This window comes from Pomacea canaliculata, linkage group LG1, assembly GCF_003073045.1.
Source record: "Pomacea canaliculata isolate SZHN2017 linkage group LG1, ASM307304v1, whole genome shotgun sequence".
Lineage (NCBI taxonomy): Eukaryota > Metazoa > Mollusca > Gastropoda > Architaenioglossa > Ampullariidae > Pomacea > Pomacea canaliculata.
The window spans coordinates 8,647,407-8,663,669 of record NC_037590.1 but is presented as its reverse complement, the minus strand read 5'-3'; the positions used below and the strand labels follow the sequence as shown (position 1 = coordinate 8,663,669).

Below are 16,263 nucleotides of genomic sequence, written 5' to 3'. Positions count from 1 at the left end.
GGATAGCTTTATATTGCCTATATCTAACGATATTTGCCAAAAAAAACAAACAAAAACAAAACAAAAACCAAACAAAACCCACAACAACCAAAAAAAAACCCACCAAAAAACCCGCAAACCATTCAGGCTGGTCTTTAAGCCCTTTCACCAATCTCTCCTTTCCTTTTTGCTGTTTTAGGCAGAATTTTCATCATGAACTTATCGGATGTTCTACTTAATTTTAATTCTTCACGCTGTTTTTCCTCTGTTTACTGCACGATCGCACTTTGCCAACCTTAGAATCCAGACCAAAGACAAGCTTAAGCTTTTTTTTTTTTTTTTTTTTCAAAAGTGCGTTCCCTTTGGTGCATGATGCAGATCGGATGCCTTCTCAGTCTCATCATGTATTTCACAACTGCTTTGTTCGGGATTTTTTTGCACTGAACACGTACCCATGGGGAACTTGTAGTATTGTCAACAACACCTAGCCCTGATATTTTCTTCAATCTGCACTCTCGAGGAAAGTGGGGAGAAGTACTATTTTGTCCAAACTGCTGCCAGCAGGCACCCGGCAATGGCTAACAGTAATAACACAATGGCATTTTTTCACAAAAAAATCCTTTTTAATCGCAGCTGAAACATCACACTTCCTTCTTTAGCAAGCAAATATCTTAAACAAATAGCTCACTCAGTAAAATGGTTTCTTGCAATTCTTTCTCTCGCGAATACCCACATGAGTACATGCATGTATACACACAGTGAAGGAGGATTTCTTATACAGATGACTGAATCTGCTGTGTCAATACTGATGCTACTACTGTTCTGCACTCATAAATGCACACTTTCCCTCTTTGCTGTGTCCTTAACTATTGTATAACTACCATAGGTTTAAAAAAGTTTCTCCTGGCAATGAAAGAAATCAAACAAGCATTGTGCTTTAAAAAGACACACATTTTATTCTAATACATGGCTGGATAAATTATCCCGTTTTCTCCCACATATGACTAGAACTTCAAATTCCATGCCCCGGAATGCATCTAGAATTTCCAAACTGAAGCAGTCAACTGGAATTCACATTAAGCCTGTAGCCTATTTAAAGGGCTAGTAAACCTGAGAACTTCTTTCCTGCACGACTGAACCCATGGTCTGTTGACAGTGCATAACATGGGTAAAAAAACAATAGGCTTACATCTCACTGCATTAACAAACGGCCCACACATTGAGTTAAGCATGATAGAGATTATTAGTCTGAATGGCCAGCTGCCAGTTTATAGGACCAACAAGAATTCCACCTCTCATGGTTTTCTATAAAAATGGACATTCCTCAAAGCATTGATTTATCCACACTGGCCTAAGCTGGAAATTATTGTAAGGGATCTACATACACCACTAAAGAAATTTTAATGTACCCTGTCACAAAACACAGCAGGCTTTGAATATTTTTTTTTTAATACTTTATAGTTAGATCAGCAAGAACAGATGATGATAGCTGCTGAACACATCAAATACACAACAACAGAACAGGTGTTTGATGAATAAACTTTCCCAAGTTTTCGTGAACTGCTTGAGGTCAAACAAATTTGTTACTTAGCAAATCAAATGTCAACTTACAAAAATCAAAGAGAATCTCCAAACCCTGTTGGATTACCTATTGTATTAACAGACCAGTGTGTGCTAAATGCCATTAACATTCATTCAGCAAGGCATGGCTGCGCAGGTTGTCATTGCTTCATGAAAGTTTATTTTTGCAATTCTGAAGTCTATAAAAATGATACAAAGCAGGGAGCTAGCAAGTGATTTTCCTTTTGATTTAGCTCTGGAGGACAGGGTGGTAAACAGAGGTGGCCATAAGAGGAATGAAGTTAAGACGATGAAGTGCACGGAACTCCAAACCTAGCTTGCATTGTTTAATAAAAAGACATACACTTATGTAGCAGCACTTGTCAAGCCAACCTTCACCCACTGTTTCTACTTCTACACATCCCCATACGCATGTTGTCACTTGCATGCATACATGCATAACTACTCACACCCACAATTGCACACACTGGACCAAAGAAAAGGTAGTCATGTATATTGCCCATGCAGACACGTGCAATTATGTTCGCACCCATGGCTCCGGGGAAAGTCAATGGCGATCACAGCTGTGCTTTGGCTGATGCATGGGTATAGCAAACAAATTAAAAAGTCCTGTGTCAACTGTTAGTTGCAGTGCCCTTGAGATACCACATGGATCCATGCCACTCACACAGATCCTGAAACCAACATGGGAAGATAATGAAAGATCACCTTAATATATAACAAACATTTCTCAATAGTAAAAATCATATCACATTAACAACCTAACAACACTCTGTTCAACATAAAGATAAAAATCACTATAAGAAGACAAGTATGTCTAGATAAATTTCTAAACGTTTACTTGTTGCCTTTTTGACTGTAGTCCTGATTTCCGTCAACACAAGAAGTGTCTGCTAAGAACTTAAGAGCTCAAAAATCGTCCGTTAAACTATATGTTGCCGATATATTGTGGGTTCAAAAGTATATTTTCCAGAATCATTTGGTTCCTCTTAACAATATACAGATATGGATAAGTATTCTACCAAGTCTTTACATGGCAGTTACACAAACCTGTTAAACTTGGTCAACTGACAACATATGGCAGGGTCTTTAGTATGACTGAGACACTTAGCATGACTAGTCATACCTTTGTTTAACACAACAGTCTTAATACCTTCAACATTTTTTTTGCCTGGGCTTCAGAGAACTCCTGACCATACTGTTCCTTTAGTCTGGCAATGAAACCCGTGCTTTTGATGCGATGTGCTGACTCGAACATTGACAATAGCAACTGACGAACCTGAGAAATGCAATCCAACCAATAGCAGTTACACAAACATCTTAAACAGGGACATTAGGAGCCCTGAAAGTCTTAAATAATTCGGTCAATGCACTGCTTCAACTAAAAAGAAAACAAACTTCTGGATACTTAAAAATATTATTGTAAAAGAGCCCACCCTCAATGAAGATCTTAGTTCTAAGATTTTACTTTCTGTAATTTTGTAGCTTCCTGCTGCAAGAAAATGCTACTTGTGGAGATGAATAGGAAAAATAATTACAAAACTTACCTTGTCAGTTCTCTCTCCTGTATTAACTAGTGCAAACAATACATCTTCTTGGACATTAGGAGGCCACTGCATTAAAAAAAGAAAAAAAAAAATTCTTTTCACATTTCTTTAACAAAGTAATTATAAATTTACCCTTAAAAACCAAATCTTAAAAAGTAATGTACATTTAAAGTTCACATTTAAAAAACAGAGGAGAAAATTCTATGCTATTTACATTCTAAGAACCATTTGGGAGAACTTTGTTACAGATGGTATCATTTATATTGTAGACACCAATGGCAATTAGAAGCTGCAGCAAATAAGCCACCTGTTAAGACCTCAAAGTGCACATTTTTACTGTAATTTTAATAGTGAAATTTTAGTGATATAAGAAGCAAATGGTGCACATGCAAATGCAATTACTAAGAACACTCTAACACATACATCCACCACTATCAGAACTGAACTATATAATGACCTTGTTATTAAGCTTAGCTCCTCCAACGGCCACGAAAGCCATCTCCAACATTTTGTCTGATACACCAGATGCCAAAATATGTCCTGGGGGACGCTGAGATAAATGCAAGAAGAATAGCCGCTTTGTTTCCTTCAGGCTTAATACTTGCTTTTGCATGAGCACTTCCAAGGCAAAGCCCTCTAGTTCTTTTTGAAGTAAAGCATTGTCTCTACCTTGCACAATATTGTCTATGTCTTGCTCTTTGCCATCACCGTGACTGTTCACGCCTCCACACTGGTGTCCGTTATTAAGTAATGGTCCATTGGCCTGGGCATTATTTTGCATGGAGTCATAATACAGTTCCATGGTCTCACTTTTTGAATAGTTTCCCTCCCGAGAGAAAGATGCAACATCATAATTGTCTCTCTTTTCCTGTGTGGATGTGTCAGTTTCCATATCACTAAGATCTGACATGGAGCGACCACTTAGTGTACGCTTTCGTGAAGATGACTTGGATAAGGCTCTGCGGCGCCGAGGCTTCTCAGCATTCTGGTTCATGAGCACCATTTCAGCATCTTTAAAAAAAAAACACATAAAAAAGTGAAACTCTGACCAAATAACTTGTTAACACGAAAAGGCACCACCTGCTACTAGTTACAAACGATAAATGTCAGTAAAACATACATGTTTTTGATATGTGAAAAAAAGACTGTACATGCCAGCATGAATGAATTGGATGGAGTCAGTTAAGGTTCTTTTTTTTATAGCCTGCGTTAATGTTCATGCAAAGTGGTGTTCTCATGTTATGGTTAACATATAAAACAACTTCCTAAAATGATTACTCAAGTTACTGTATTTGTAAGTTTTTAAATCTTTTGATTGTTTTTGCATCAGTTTATTTTTAAACATTTGTTTTCTGCAAAACACATGGTTTTGTGACATGTGAGTAAAGAACTCAAATACCTTTGGCACGTTTGCTGGCATCAGGTGGTACTTTAAATACTTTCTGCAGCTGCTGGAATCTTAAGTCCCATAACTCTCTCTGCCTACGGGTTACATCAGGATGTCTACGGAGCAAAAGATTTGTAAAAAACTATTAAAAATTAGTAGCTTTAAAAAATCTTCTGGTTGCTCAATCACTGTACATCAGCTCAGAAGTGAGTACTAAAAATATTATGATTATTCACATAATAAGAAAAAACACTAATCTGTTAACTACTGAGCTAACCTTTGTGATCCAGTCACATTATGCAATCTTCATTAAAATATATAAAATAAATAAAATTACTTTGAAAGAATAAAAAAAATTGTATATATATAATCAGAAATACACTGTATGTTTTTACTTTTAGCTATTAGAAAATTCTGATGCCTAAAGATGAAAACACACATCCTTAGCAAACTTTTGATCAACGACAAATTCCAAAAAGTAAAAACACACCTTTCAACAAATTCTCGATCATAGTCATACTGAAACTCCCAGCCATGAGAGGTCCTCAGTCGTGACATCTGCTCTAGAATATCTTTTACATCCTCAGAAGGAAGCTGCAAGTTAATAAATTTATCAATTTTGTCACACAGTGATAAGATGCTTGTATTCTTCAATCACAAAAGCAGAACTTGGAATATTGAGTACTTAGACATTAGGCACTTTTGAAAATAATAACTTTGCTACATGAACAAATTAAAATAAAAACAATAGCAATATGTCCTCTGTTTCTATGAAATGATGCAGCTGTACATTAAGGGTAGTCTGAAGTAGTGAGTGGAAAAAAAACATGATAAATGCAAAAATAATAGGCTTACCCCTGAAATTTCTTTGCGGACCACATACTTGTTGTGTGTGAATTTCCACATCTATAACAAATTTAAATATAAGTTCTATATATGTTTATACATACACATACAAACTATAATTCCTAAAATTAAAAAATGATTAAACATCAGTAACAAAATCCCACTGGAATGATATTGCAAATGGTGTTTGATGTATTGTATACAAAGTAATAAATAGAATCCACTTTGACTGTAATCACCACTTACTCCTACCTGGCTCAGACCTTTTGGTGAAAACGACCAGCAAAGCCACCATGGTTTAAAAAAGATATACTAATATTGCAAGCCTATCTGAAATCATAATGCTGCCCAAAACAGACTATTTTTGTACTGATAACACCAACAGGAAAGATCCTAATGCCAGCAAAAATCAATGTTTGAATTCTAAGACTTCTTAAATAAAGCAAAAGTACAATGAATATGTGGGCATAATCACATTATTACTTAAGCTTAACAGAAGATGTCTGTCTTCTATTTTTAATAATAGTAGATGTGAAAATAAACATTATTTCTCCATTTCATTTCTGGGAAAAAAGATTGAAAAAAACTTACAATAAAATCTCGGCCATTGCGGAGGTGCTCAAATGATATGCCACTGTTTTGGCTGCAGCTATCTTTAGGGTAGAAGATCTCACTGCAATGAAGCAGGTTTATCCAGTCAAAACAACAGCCTGACAAGATTGAAGATTTAACATCTGTCAAATAATTTCTCTTTGAGCCTTATGCAATCACAGGATGTAAAAACAATTTAGATCCTGATGTAAACACAGCTTTATGCATGGCATGCCAACCACATAAAATAAACATCTTCACACCTTTTCACTACCCAGCATCCTTGCACCATGACAGCCACCTGCTGCAACACCCGAAGGGCAGCTTCTGAATCTGTATCTTTTGGCAGCAGCTCCATCAGCTGAGAAAACCTCATGACCTTTACTGGAAAAAATGCAAGGTCATTGACCCGACTGAACAAGATGTGCTACGGGCATCAGGAAGATAAGTTATGCATGAATGGTGTTCTTGCGACATTAATGTGGAATGCATATGATTTACAATAAAGAAAGGGTCAAAAGTCAAATGCAAAGAAATGGTTTAAGGTCGCAATTTTTTATTTGGTTAGTTTTCTCTGTCTAGTCAAAATAGCTCTGTCAATCTATTAAGAGACAACACGAGAAACATAGGTCATTAGACAAATATTTTAGATATACAAAACCTACTTATCTGCTGATGTTACCATTTTACGTGTAAACCCTAGTACAAACACTCTCTAGTGGTTTCATGACATAGGTCATAGGAGAACAGATGCACACATAAGCACAAGGTCTTACCACTGGTCATAAGAGCCCGGATTTGGTCCTGCAAAGGCAGACTGCGAAGCTGTGTGAAAGACAGGACATTGTCTGGCATGGCTGGCTTATTACTGAAAAAGAATTGTAATTTAAAATTATTTTTATTATGCTCTATAGCAAACATTGATACAGTGATAGAGGAAGGCTCTATGGCCTTAGTGGTTATAATACTTGACACTAGCAATCCAGGAATCCGTGACTAAAACACTTCTCCCAACTACACAGAACTGAAAGGGACCTCACTTGTGAGACATGCCTGAAGGATAAGGCTACCACATACCAAGGTCATAAACTTACAGTTCACCATTCCTAGACTATCCTAGGGAGAGGAAGGAGCCCTGCCAACATGTAGTGCCCCATCATTTTGAACTTATTTTAAACAAAACTTACAACACATGAGAGAGAGAGCCATTAACTGACAGGGTTGAGAGGAGATTAATTCTTTTGTCCATAACTTCAAGGTTTGACTAGGCTGTGCATATGCACACATGTGTGAGACATGGGTTTGTGTGGTGAGTGTAGGCAACGAATAACAACCATCTAATTTTCTAAACATGCCAGTGTTAAATGTTTTACAGCACAGTAAAAGGAGCATAAGTACTCCCTTTTGGAGTATCATGCATTTTTCATATGCCTGGCAGCAAAAGATGGACACGAATTTCTTTCATGAGTCAATAAATTCGTATTTATGGAATATTTTGCTGCCAGATATTTAATAAAGAATATGTACAATATTCTAACACCCTGACCTTACCTCTTATCATCCACAACAGGTGGCACAAGTAATGACAGATATTCTGCAGGTAATGAGTGGAACTGCTGGATTTTCTCATCAGAAGTGAAGGAATATAGAAGATGAAGCTCTGGTTCTACACGATCATCCTTTTACAAAACAACAAGCACCCTTTTTAACCTAACAAATGCCAATTTATGAAAAAAGGAAACACAAGACATCTCAGTTTACAAAAAGAAGACTCTCCAAAATAACTTCTTCTTGGTAAAAAGGGTTAATGCAAGGAAAAATAAAGGAAAAATAAATGTCCTATATTATAAAAGCATTTACTTGATGCAGCTGCACCCCACTTCCTTCTTTGTTTACTTTTAAATTTTATCATTCTAACTATAAATATCCACACACAAAAAAAAATGGATGTGGGTTACTCACATGCAAATTATGAAAATCCACTTTGCACCAAGGCTCATCATCAAGCTGCTTCTGCACATATTCATAAGACGCCATGCGTCTTGCTTTTGCTTCTTCGCTCTCATGCTGAGCAAATTTCACCATGACTGGTTTGGCTTCCTCTTCTGTCTCATCCTGGGATGAATCACCTGAGGAAAGAAAAAGATGAACAATCTGAGTTTTTTTTTTAAAGTTGGTTATATATTTATGATAATGCATTGTGTGGTAGTGTTATGTTTCATAAGAAAGGAATAAATGTAAATTTCTTTAAGTCAAAGTCAAATACAACACCTTGGTTAAACCTATTACTCCTTAAGTGAGTCATACCATAGCATGCTATCAACCCACCCCCCTCCCAAAAAAAAAACAACCTCAATCCATACCCGGATCTCCAACCCTGTTTCCAGCATCAGATTTCATGTGTCTGCTGTCAGCTTTGTCAAGGTAATCAAACGAAGGACGCATCTGCACCACTGCATGTACTGGAGTCAAGTGCAGTTCATCTGTTAACATATATCATTTATAGCACTCTTAAGAGTGATATCAAATGTGGAGAGAGACATGAAACTCAAGCACACCTGCACATATTTAAAGGAATGCCAGTTACTTTGGGCTTGCCCACTGTCACAGTAGGCCTGAAAAGATTTATCACAGATTTCACATTTCCTGAAAGCACTTTTCACATGGTGGCAATTTAAAACTGCCTTTTGAAGAATAAAAGGAAAACATCATAGAGAGAAACAAAACCATAAATCTCCTAATTTTAAAGTTTTTAAAATGCCCCTAATGGTAATATGGAAACCCTCATAATATCTCTTCAAGAATGTTTTACAGCTCTCTTTAGATCCCACACTTATTATTCTGCATTCCTAACTATTTCTTAAGATATGTAGTGAAAACTGTTCTGCGACATGCTAGTATTTAAAAACTGAACGTATGTTAATACCATTCTTGAGAACTCCGACAGCATATCTCTGAGTGTTGGTAGCACAGGGTGCTGACCGTAGGATCTGTCTATCCATCATACCACTGCAATGTAAAATCACAAGTATTGTAGTTACAATAACAAAATAATAATCATAAATATCTGAGCCCTACAGGCAAAGTCACTGCACTTTACGCATCCACAGTATACAGGGGAAGAATTTCATGATATGTTTTTGTTGGTCTAAGACAAAAACTGAAGAAATGAAGAACAGCAAAATGTCACCTTTAGTTTGATCTAGAATGTCACAAAGGATTCATTATTATATATATATAAAAAAACCTAAAGTCTATTCTGATATGATAAAGAAAAATGGGTGACAGGCAGGTAGATACAGGATGATCAGGGGATAGAGACAATGCTCCTGATGATAAGTTACACCCACCTGGGATAGTAAGGTTGCTCATCTCCTTGTCGACGTCCACCATCAACATTAACAGCAATCTGTTCGCCTTTACTGCTGCTGTAGTTAGGACTAGATGTGCTGAGGCTTAGTTCAAGCTCCACCTGCACAAGTCAAATCCTGATCTCAAACAATATGATGTAGTACAGTGTAAAAGCTATTAAAACCTAGAATTAAAATGCCTCAAGCCTGAGTTTTTTTGTGTGCTGGCTATGAATATTGGCAGTTTAAGAGGCCTCTTGTTCACTCTCTCAATCTCCTGCACATCCACCTACAAAATAAATTTAAAAAACTGACCCTTTTTTGCTGATGTTTGACTTTTGCACTGATGCAGTCCACATGTTCATAAGACATATAGGCTGGACGAAGTGGATACTGGTGTAGAAATAAAAGAAATGAAGAAAAAGAAATTAATTGCATGGTTTGCTGTTGAAATTTAAAAATAAATTCTTTCACAAAATCACAGCATCTTTTAGTTGACAAACATTGGAAATTTGCTTGAAATAAATTGCTTTGTTGGGAAAAGAAGGCAAAAGCTAATTTGTGGCAAAGGGCAAAAACAAAACTATGAGGCTATCACTTGTTTGCAGCTGCACAGTTCATGGTTATTAAATCCTACATTAACCTGAAGAATTATGATTGTTATTTAGAGGATTAGCCATTCTAGAGATCCAATGTCATACCTGAAGTATGTAGAGATTTGTTGCCAGACTTTTTGAGAGATATACATCAATCTAGAAGCAAAATAAAGAAAACTTAAAATACTGCATGACAAATGAACCATTTCTTAGTGTTGTAGAAAATGTATGTGTATGTGTGTGTGTGTGCAATGAAAAGGATACTCATATAATCAAACTGCCTCTGTTCATGGACTTTTGTGTATGTGTGTTGGAAAGTATGTACGTGCACTAGTTGCACAATACACAAAATATTTGGCTGATCTCATCTGTAAAATATATGACACAACCAATTAACTTTGAGTAGTTCAACGTGACATTTATTGTACACATATAAAAACTTCTGAATTAATTTACAGAGAAACTGGTACTAATGTATAAATCTGAAAAGCTTCCCTAATTCAAAATATCTTCTTTTCCTCGCACTGTAACCCTGAGTCAACGTCATTTTATTTTTAGTTACTGTAATCTAACCATTGAAAAGCGTCATCGTGTACCACTATATCTCATACAATACAGTATGACTTTTATTTTAAACTCGGAGTAGGCAACAATCCAGTCTTATGTTACTGATAGAACAACCAAGTTCAAGCTGCGTTAAGATCATGTACGATCAGTTACAAGCATAAAGACATTCACAGCAGAGGGACAATAGTGATTATAGGGTGGCATTTCATATTAGTTAAAGTAGTTGCTGTCAGAATTTTAGAAAAGATGACAGAATTCTTCAAGTTTACCTCGTGTTCCACAGGATCGTTCACGTCGTCGTCAGCCATGTTGCCAGTTGTGCGAGTGGCCGCCCCTGAGTAGGACAAGCTGCGAAGGTTTACTCTGTATTTATCTGAAGGCTGTATATATCTATACACGATCACAACTAGTGTAAGTGACGCTGTTCTATGTTACATATTACTAAACAGATCCACACATTCGAAGTTTACATAGCTGCTGCATTCTTTTTAGAAAATAGTCTGGAATCGTATTTGTTTTCTTCACAGCGTTACGGCTGTGGTATTCTGGTATATGCATAGTATATTTTATACATGTTGTAAATATAGTGTCAAAAGATATTAAATTTTAATAATTTTATTTCCTGTATATGCCGGAATCTTACTTGACCAATGGTGTTTTTGCTTTAAATTAGTTAAACCTTGAGAATTTTAAAAATTAATGTTAAATACTAATGTTTTATTTTTGTTTTTATGCTCACATGAGAGATGCACAATTTATGGCATTTATAGTGTTATAAATCTCATTGGAGGTAGCCATAATTCAAATGCGCCTTAATTACTCATCACTTTGCATGCATACTCCATTGGTTGTTCTTTGCATGAGAACTTCAGTTTTTAACATCTAATTTTTTGCAGCTGTGTGAATTGACAAAGGATAGCATATCAAGCTAAGAAATCACTTGAAAATTAAGAGATGTAGTCTTTATCTGTTATCTCTGTTATTATCAAAAGGTCTGTTATTTTAATTTTGTAGCATTTTTGTTGCTGTACTTACCTTGTTATTAGTGTATATATTTAGAACGGTATAATCAGTGCAATCATTTAGTGCTCACACTCTCATCAAAATTCTGTGGCATTTTACACAGTGTGAAGCTGAAGGGGCTCAGTGCTCAAACAAAAGCTGCAAAAACAAACCAGATAGAAAGCATTACACTTTGTTTTTTAACAGCAAAGAAAAAAGCAAAAGAGATAAAAGATGTATAAGGTCCTGTGAGTGAAGATAGTGGTGAATGTTGTACTACAGACAGTTATGTTTTTCTTTCTTTATTCTTAGAGGTTACAGAAGTTCAGTTACAAGTTACTGATTCCATTAAAGCAGAATCATGGCAACTCTAGATCTGGATCCAGTGTTTGTAAAAGCTCTGCGTCTTTTACACTCAAAGTCTAAAGACTCGGCCCTTCAGCTTCGGGCCATGCTTGATGAATCTATTACTGCAAGGAAGGCCCAGAAAGTATGTCATTTGTTGTCACAATATGTACCTGTATTATCAATTTGTAAAAAATCATTTTGTTTTAATTTGATTCTTTTTATAAAGTATTATCAAAAAGATTTTTCCTCTTTGAATAAAGATGGCAAACCCTCTTTTGTGTTAGTATATGCAAGAAATTGTGAATGGCATTTATAATGTGAAATTAATACTAAATTTTAAAAATAAGCATTAACAAATGTTCAATGAATATTGCATTTCAAATTGGTAGATGACCACTGAATGTAATATCTGCAAATATTGAACATTTTTTTATTTTGCTGATGTTTATTTATCAGTCATCAGGTTCTTTGGACAGTGATCACAAAGCATCTAGTAAATCATCTAAAGATGAAGACAATAAGAAAAGGAGTGCTGATAAGGTTAGCACATCTAACAAACATTTTAGAAAATCACTTTTTAGGTTACGTGCTGTTCTCTGGTAATCAGTTTTATTTTTTATCCGTACAGTCAGCATGGAAAATAGGAAAGTGGCATAATAAAAGTTTAATAGCCACAATGTTTGTCTGTTGATTCAAGAATAGAATTTGCTTTCCAGTTAATGCAATCAAAATCACCTAATGATTGAGATGAGATTAAATGTGTCTTCTGAATGTTTCCAGATAAAACAAGATGTGTCTGACATTAGTGGGCCCTCAGAGACAAAGCGACTAAAGACAGACTCCTCACCGACATCATCACACAGTAAAGAAGAAAAAAAAGAGAAAGAGAGAGAAAAGGAAAAGGCAAGGAAAGAGAAGGAGAAGAAGGAACAGAAAGAGAAAGAAAGAGAGCGACTGGAGAAAGAAAGACAGAGGGAACTTGAGCGAGAGCGAGAGAAGGAGAAAGAAAAGCTAAAAGAAGAAGAGTCTGATGAAGAAACAGAAGAAGATGAGGAGGAGGAAGATGATGGGATAGCTGTAGATGCTGATGATTTTGCCATTGGTTTGGGCATTTCCTGTGAGGTCTGCAGGTGACTGACTTATACTATTGTCTCTGATCTACAAGCAATTTACAAAAAGAATGAGAAGGAGTGTGTATGTGTGTTTTAGCAGATTCATGTGCATGCTTGTGGATACATGTTTGGTGTATGCACATGCGCACAAAAACACACGCACACTTTGTGGATGTGACTGGTCATTGTGATCTTTATTTTGTTCATATTACTCGCCTATTTAGTGATTGCATTTAATGATTGCATTTAATGATCACCTGACAGGCAGTTCGATGTCAGCTCAGGAAACCAGTTGGTGGAGTGTCAAGAATGCCATGCTTTGTATCATCAGGTAATTACATCTTATTATGTCTTTAGTTTAACTTGTATAAACTCTCACTTGTTACCAATAAAGTATGGATTCAAGGGTCCTGGGTTCAGATCTCATTTTGGGTGAACTCTTAGCTCACAGGCACAGTGATTTTGTAACTGCAGTTTTTCTAACAGATTAACCAACCAGCCAACTAGCTTTTAGTCCTGAAAATCTTAGTCTTGATTTTGGTATTTGCTGGACTGTTGGCTAGTATTTATTAAATATTTAGTAAAACTGAATACCCGTCGTTCACATTACTGCAGTTGCAAAACAAGTTTAGAAATACAGAAAGACAGGAAGTATCGTTTTCTTTGGTAATGGTCTTTCTTACTTTTTTTGACAGGAGTGTCATAAACCACCAGTTACTGAGCAGGATGTTAATGACCCTCGCTTTGTCTGGTACTGTAACAAGTGCTCTCGGTCCATGAAGAAAATGGTGGGTTATTGGCAAGATCTTTGTGTGTGTGCGCGCGCGCTTGTGTGCGCGCTTGTGTGCATAAGCCACATATGAGGGAGACTGTGTGTGTCTGCATGGATGCATTGTTAAAGGATAAACAAGAAGTTTATATTAGTTATTAAATAAGAAGTTTATATTAGTTGTTTATATTTCTTGTGTATTTAGGATAGATGTAGGTTTGTTGATGAGAGTGACTAGCATTTAAGTAAAGAGTATGTGTGATTTACAGGCCGCACAAAAACCAGCCAGAACAAAGCCAGAAAAGCCCACTACACCAGTCAAGGAAGTTGTTAGTAATGTGAAGCCCCTCAAGCCTGACATTACTCCTGCCACTTTTGCATTCCGCCGTTTGGAAGTCAAGGTAAGTTATCTCATAGTTTTGTGCTTGTGAGATTTACAATGATTTATGATGACACCATTATTATTGCCACCATCATTATCATTGTAATGGTCAGTGTCATTCAGGTATTGTAGATTCATTTGCAATTATGAAGACTTGAATTTCATGAATGTGCTGGTTCATTTCTCTGAATGAGCCAGAAATTGACATATAGGGTCAGAATAATTTCTCCTTCTGATTTAACTCACCGTTTGGACTGGCCTCATCATTCTCTTACAATGCCCACAAAGCAGACTTCCTTCAATAAGCTGTAGCTTACAGATAAAAAATATAAAACTTTTTGACCATGGTGGTGGTTTCAAAAATGGAAGAACGACAAAGCCAAATATAAATGTGATATTTGCGGCATGAAAGGGAAACCTTTGAACATGGGTATAGATACCATGCATGGTCACGTAGGAAAGCAGCAGACACACAAAAATTCCTTGCTCTGCCGCAGACCACCTGCAGTGAAAGACTGGATAAAGGGTTTTTATTGTATTTATATTATATTTTCTGTTGTATTCTGTAGTAAAGTTAAGGAGTGCACTTAGCGTTTTTTAATTTTTAATTTACTGTTCTTATTTTTTGTGTGCATCAAGTGAGGAGGGAAAGAGGCATGTAATGACTGATATTACCCTTGATTGATAAGTAAAAAAAATAAGTCTTCAATCATAGTTTTGTCAGAACCCCAACATTTTATTTATGTCTAGCCTACCACATCAAATGCCAAGGAGACACCAAGTGTTCCGGTGTCTTCTAAACCACTTCTGGGACTTGCGAGCTTAGCAGCCAATCTCTCCAAGCCAGCTGCAACTAAACCAGAGACATCCAAACCTTCCCAGCCAGCCTGGAAAGCAGAACTGACTAAATCAAGTTCCAAAGATGGAGGAGCTGAAAAGACCGTCACTCGTGGAGAGGGAGGAAAAACAGTGAAAGAGGGCAAAACAGGGGAGATCACCAAGCCAGGGTCTCCAGCAGGCTCGGGCTCAGGGAGTAAGGGCGGAAGTGGAAATGGTGGAAAGCAATCACCAGCATCATCTGCTTCAGCCAGTTCCTTGGCCAGTGCCAACAAGCGGCTGCAAATTATGAAAAAGAATGCTGCTCGCCAGCAGGAAAAGAGAGTGCACATCAAGTGAAGAATCTTGTGCGTTTGTGTAAGTGCCGAAATGTTAATATTCATTTACATGTCTGTTTGCATGGCTGCATGTGTGGACAAAATTGGTATTTTAATTCTGTACAGTTTACCCAAATGATGAACGAAAAATCCCACATCTACTGAATGACTGAGCAATAAACGCTGAATTAAAGAGTTAAGGATGTGAATGTGCTCTCATCAATGACCACAAGTTGATTATGTAAAATATTTTTCAAGCCCAGTCATTTAGCAGACATGAGCTAATATGAACAATGCCAAAAAAGGCTACGAATGCAACACAAGCTGCAAATTTAACTGAATAGAAGTTGTGCTTCCCTAAACACACATCAGAATTATCTTGTCTTTGGAGAGTGATGTGTGTATCTCATCCAATTTTTTTGATGGTAATAAAAAGAGCAGCAACAATAATAATTATGGTTTTAACAATATATATATAAAAAACTGAAAACAGAGAAAACGAAGTGTATGATGTTTTAAAAGAATAGAACCATGTAAGACTGGTCAGGCTTTCTTGCAGCCTTGTGCTCTAAAGACATCTCTTTTCTGCCTATTTGCTTAAAATCCAGTAGTTTTTGCTTTATAAGCAAGTTTTGCTTTCCATAAAATCAGACCTTGTCGTTGGTTTCCCCTTTTAAATTGCAAAGATTGGAGATTTGAATTTCCCAACTTGTGTGCTGTCTAGTTAACTTTTCCTCTTGTGCAGCCTTCTTCTAAAGGAATCTGTTGTGTTGCTAAAAAATGTTAGCATGTTTTTGTACTGAAAGTGATGTGAAGGACACAACGATGGAAGGATGTATGATGTGTTCTGCAATCTGCAATGTTGTAATGAAAATTTTTAATATTTGATATGCAGAACACATCATACACTCTTCCTTCGTTGTGTCTCATTCTCTCATTCATGTATCATTTGTTCAAATTTGAATAAGAGAATGAGATTTTTCAATATGATTGGTGTTTCTTTTGGTCAACTGGAACTAAAATGGAGACATTTTTTCCTGTAACAAATCAAC

General features: G+C 36.4%; 2 protein-coding genes across 2 annotated transcripts; one reads left to right on the top strand and one right to left on the bottom strand.

Moving 5' to 3' along the window:
- Positions 1–580: 580 nt before the first annotated feature.
- LOC112565576 (DNA-directed RNA polymerase III subunit RPC5-like) lies at positions 581–10,796 on the bottom strand. The gene is made up of 18 exons (XM_025241098.1): positions 10,714–10,796; positions 9,983–10,033; positions 9,597–9,674; positions 9,282–9,403; positions 8,858–8,940; positions 8,295–8,414; positions 7,894–8,060; positions 7,483–7,610; positions 6,708–6,799; positions 6,195–6,315; positions 5,932–6,013; positions 5,350–5,400; positions 4,985–5,088; positions 4,507–4,610; positions 3,565–4,118; positions 3,108–3,173; positions 2,714–2,839; positions 581–2,234 (listed from the first exon to the last, which is right to left on the bottom strand). Exons 1-18 carry the CDS (start codon positions 10,750–10,752, stop codon positions 2,175–2,177), a joined length of 2,148 nt encoding a protein of 715 aa, XP_025096883.1. The 5' UTR covers positions 10,753–10,796; the 3' UTR covers positions 581–2,174.
- Positions 10,765–16,198, top strand: LOC112565587 (integrator complex subunit 12-like). Its single transcript, XM_025241126.1, has 8 exons — positions 10,765–10,855; positions 11,759–11,936; positions 12,251–12,334; positions 12,575–12,924; positions 13,171–13,237; positions 13,602–13,694; positions 13,945–14,076; positions 14,808–16,198. The coding sequence occupies exons 2-8, from the start codon at positions 11,808–11,810 to the stop codon at positions 15,231–15,233; spliced, it is 1,281 nt and encodes a 426-aa protein (XP_025096911.1). The 5' UTR covers positions 10,765–10,855; positions 11,759–11,807; the 3' UTR covers positions 15,234–16,198.
- The last annotated feature ends 65 nt before the right edge of the window (positions 16,199–16,263 follow it).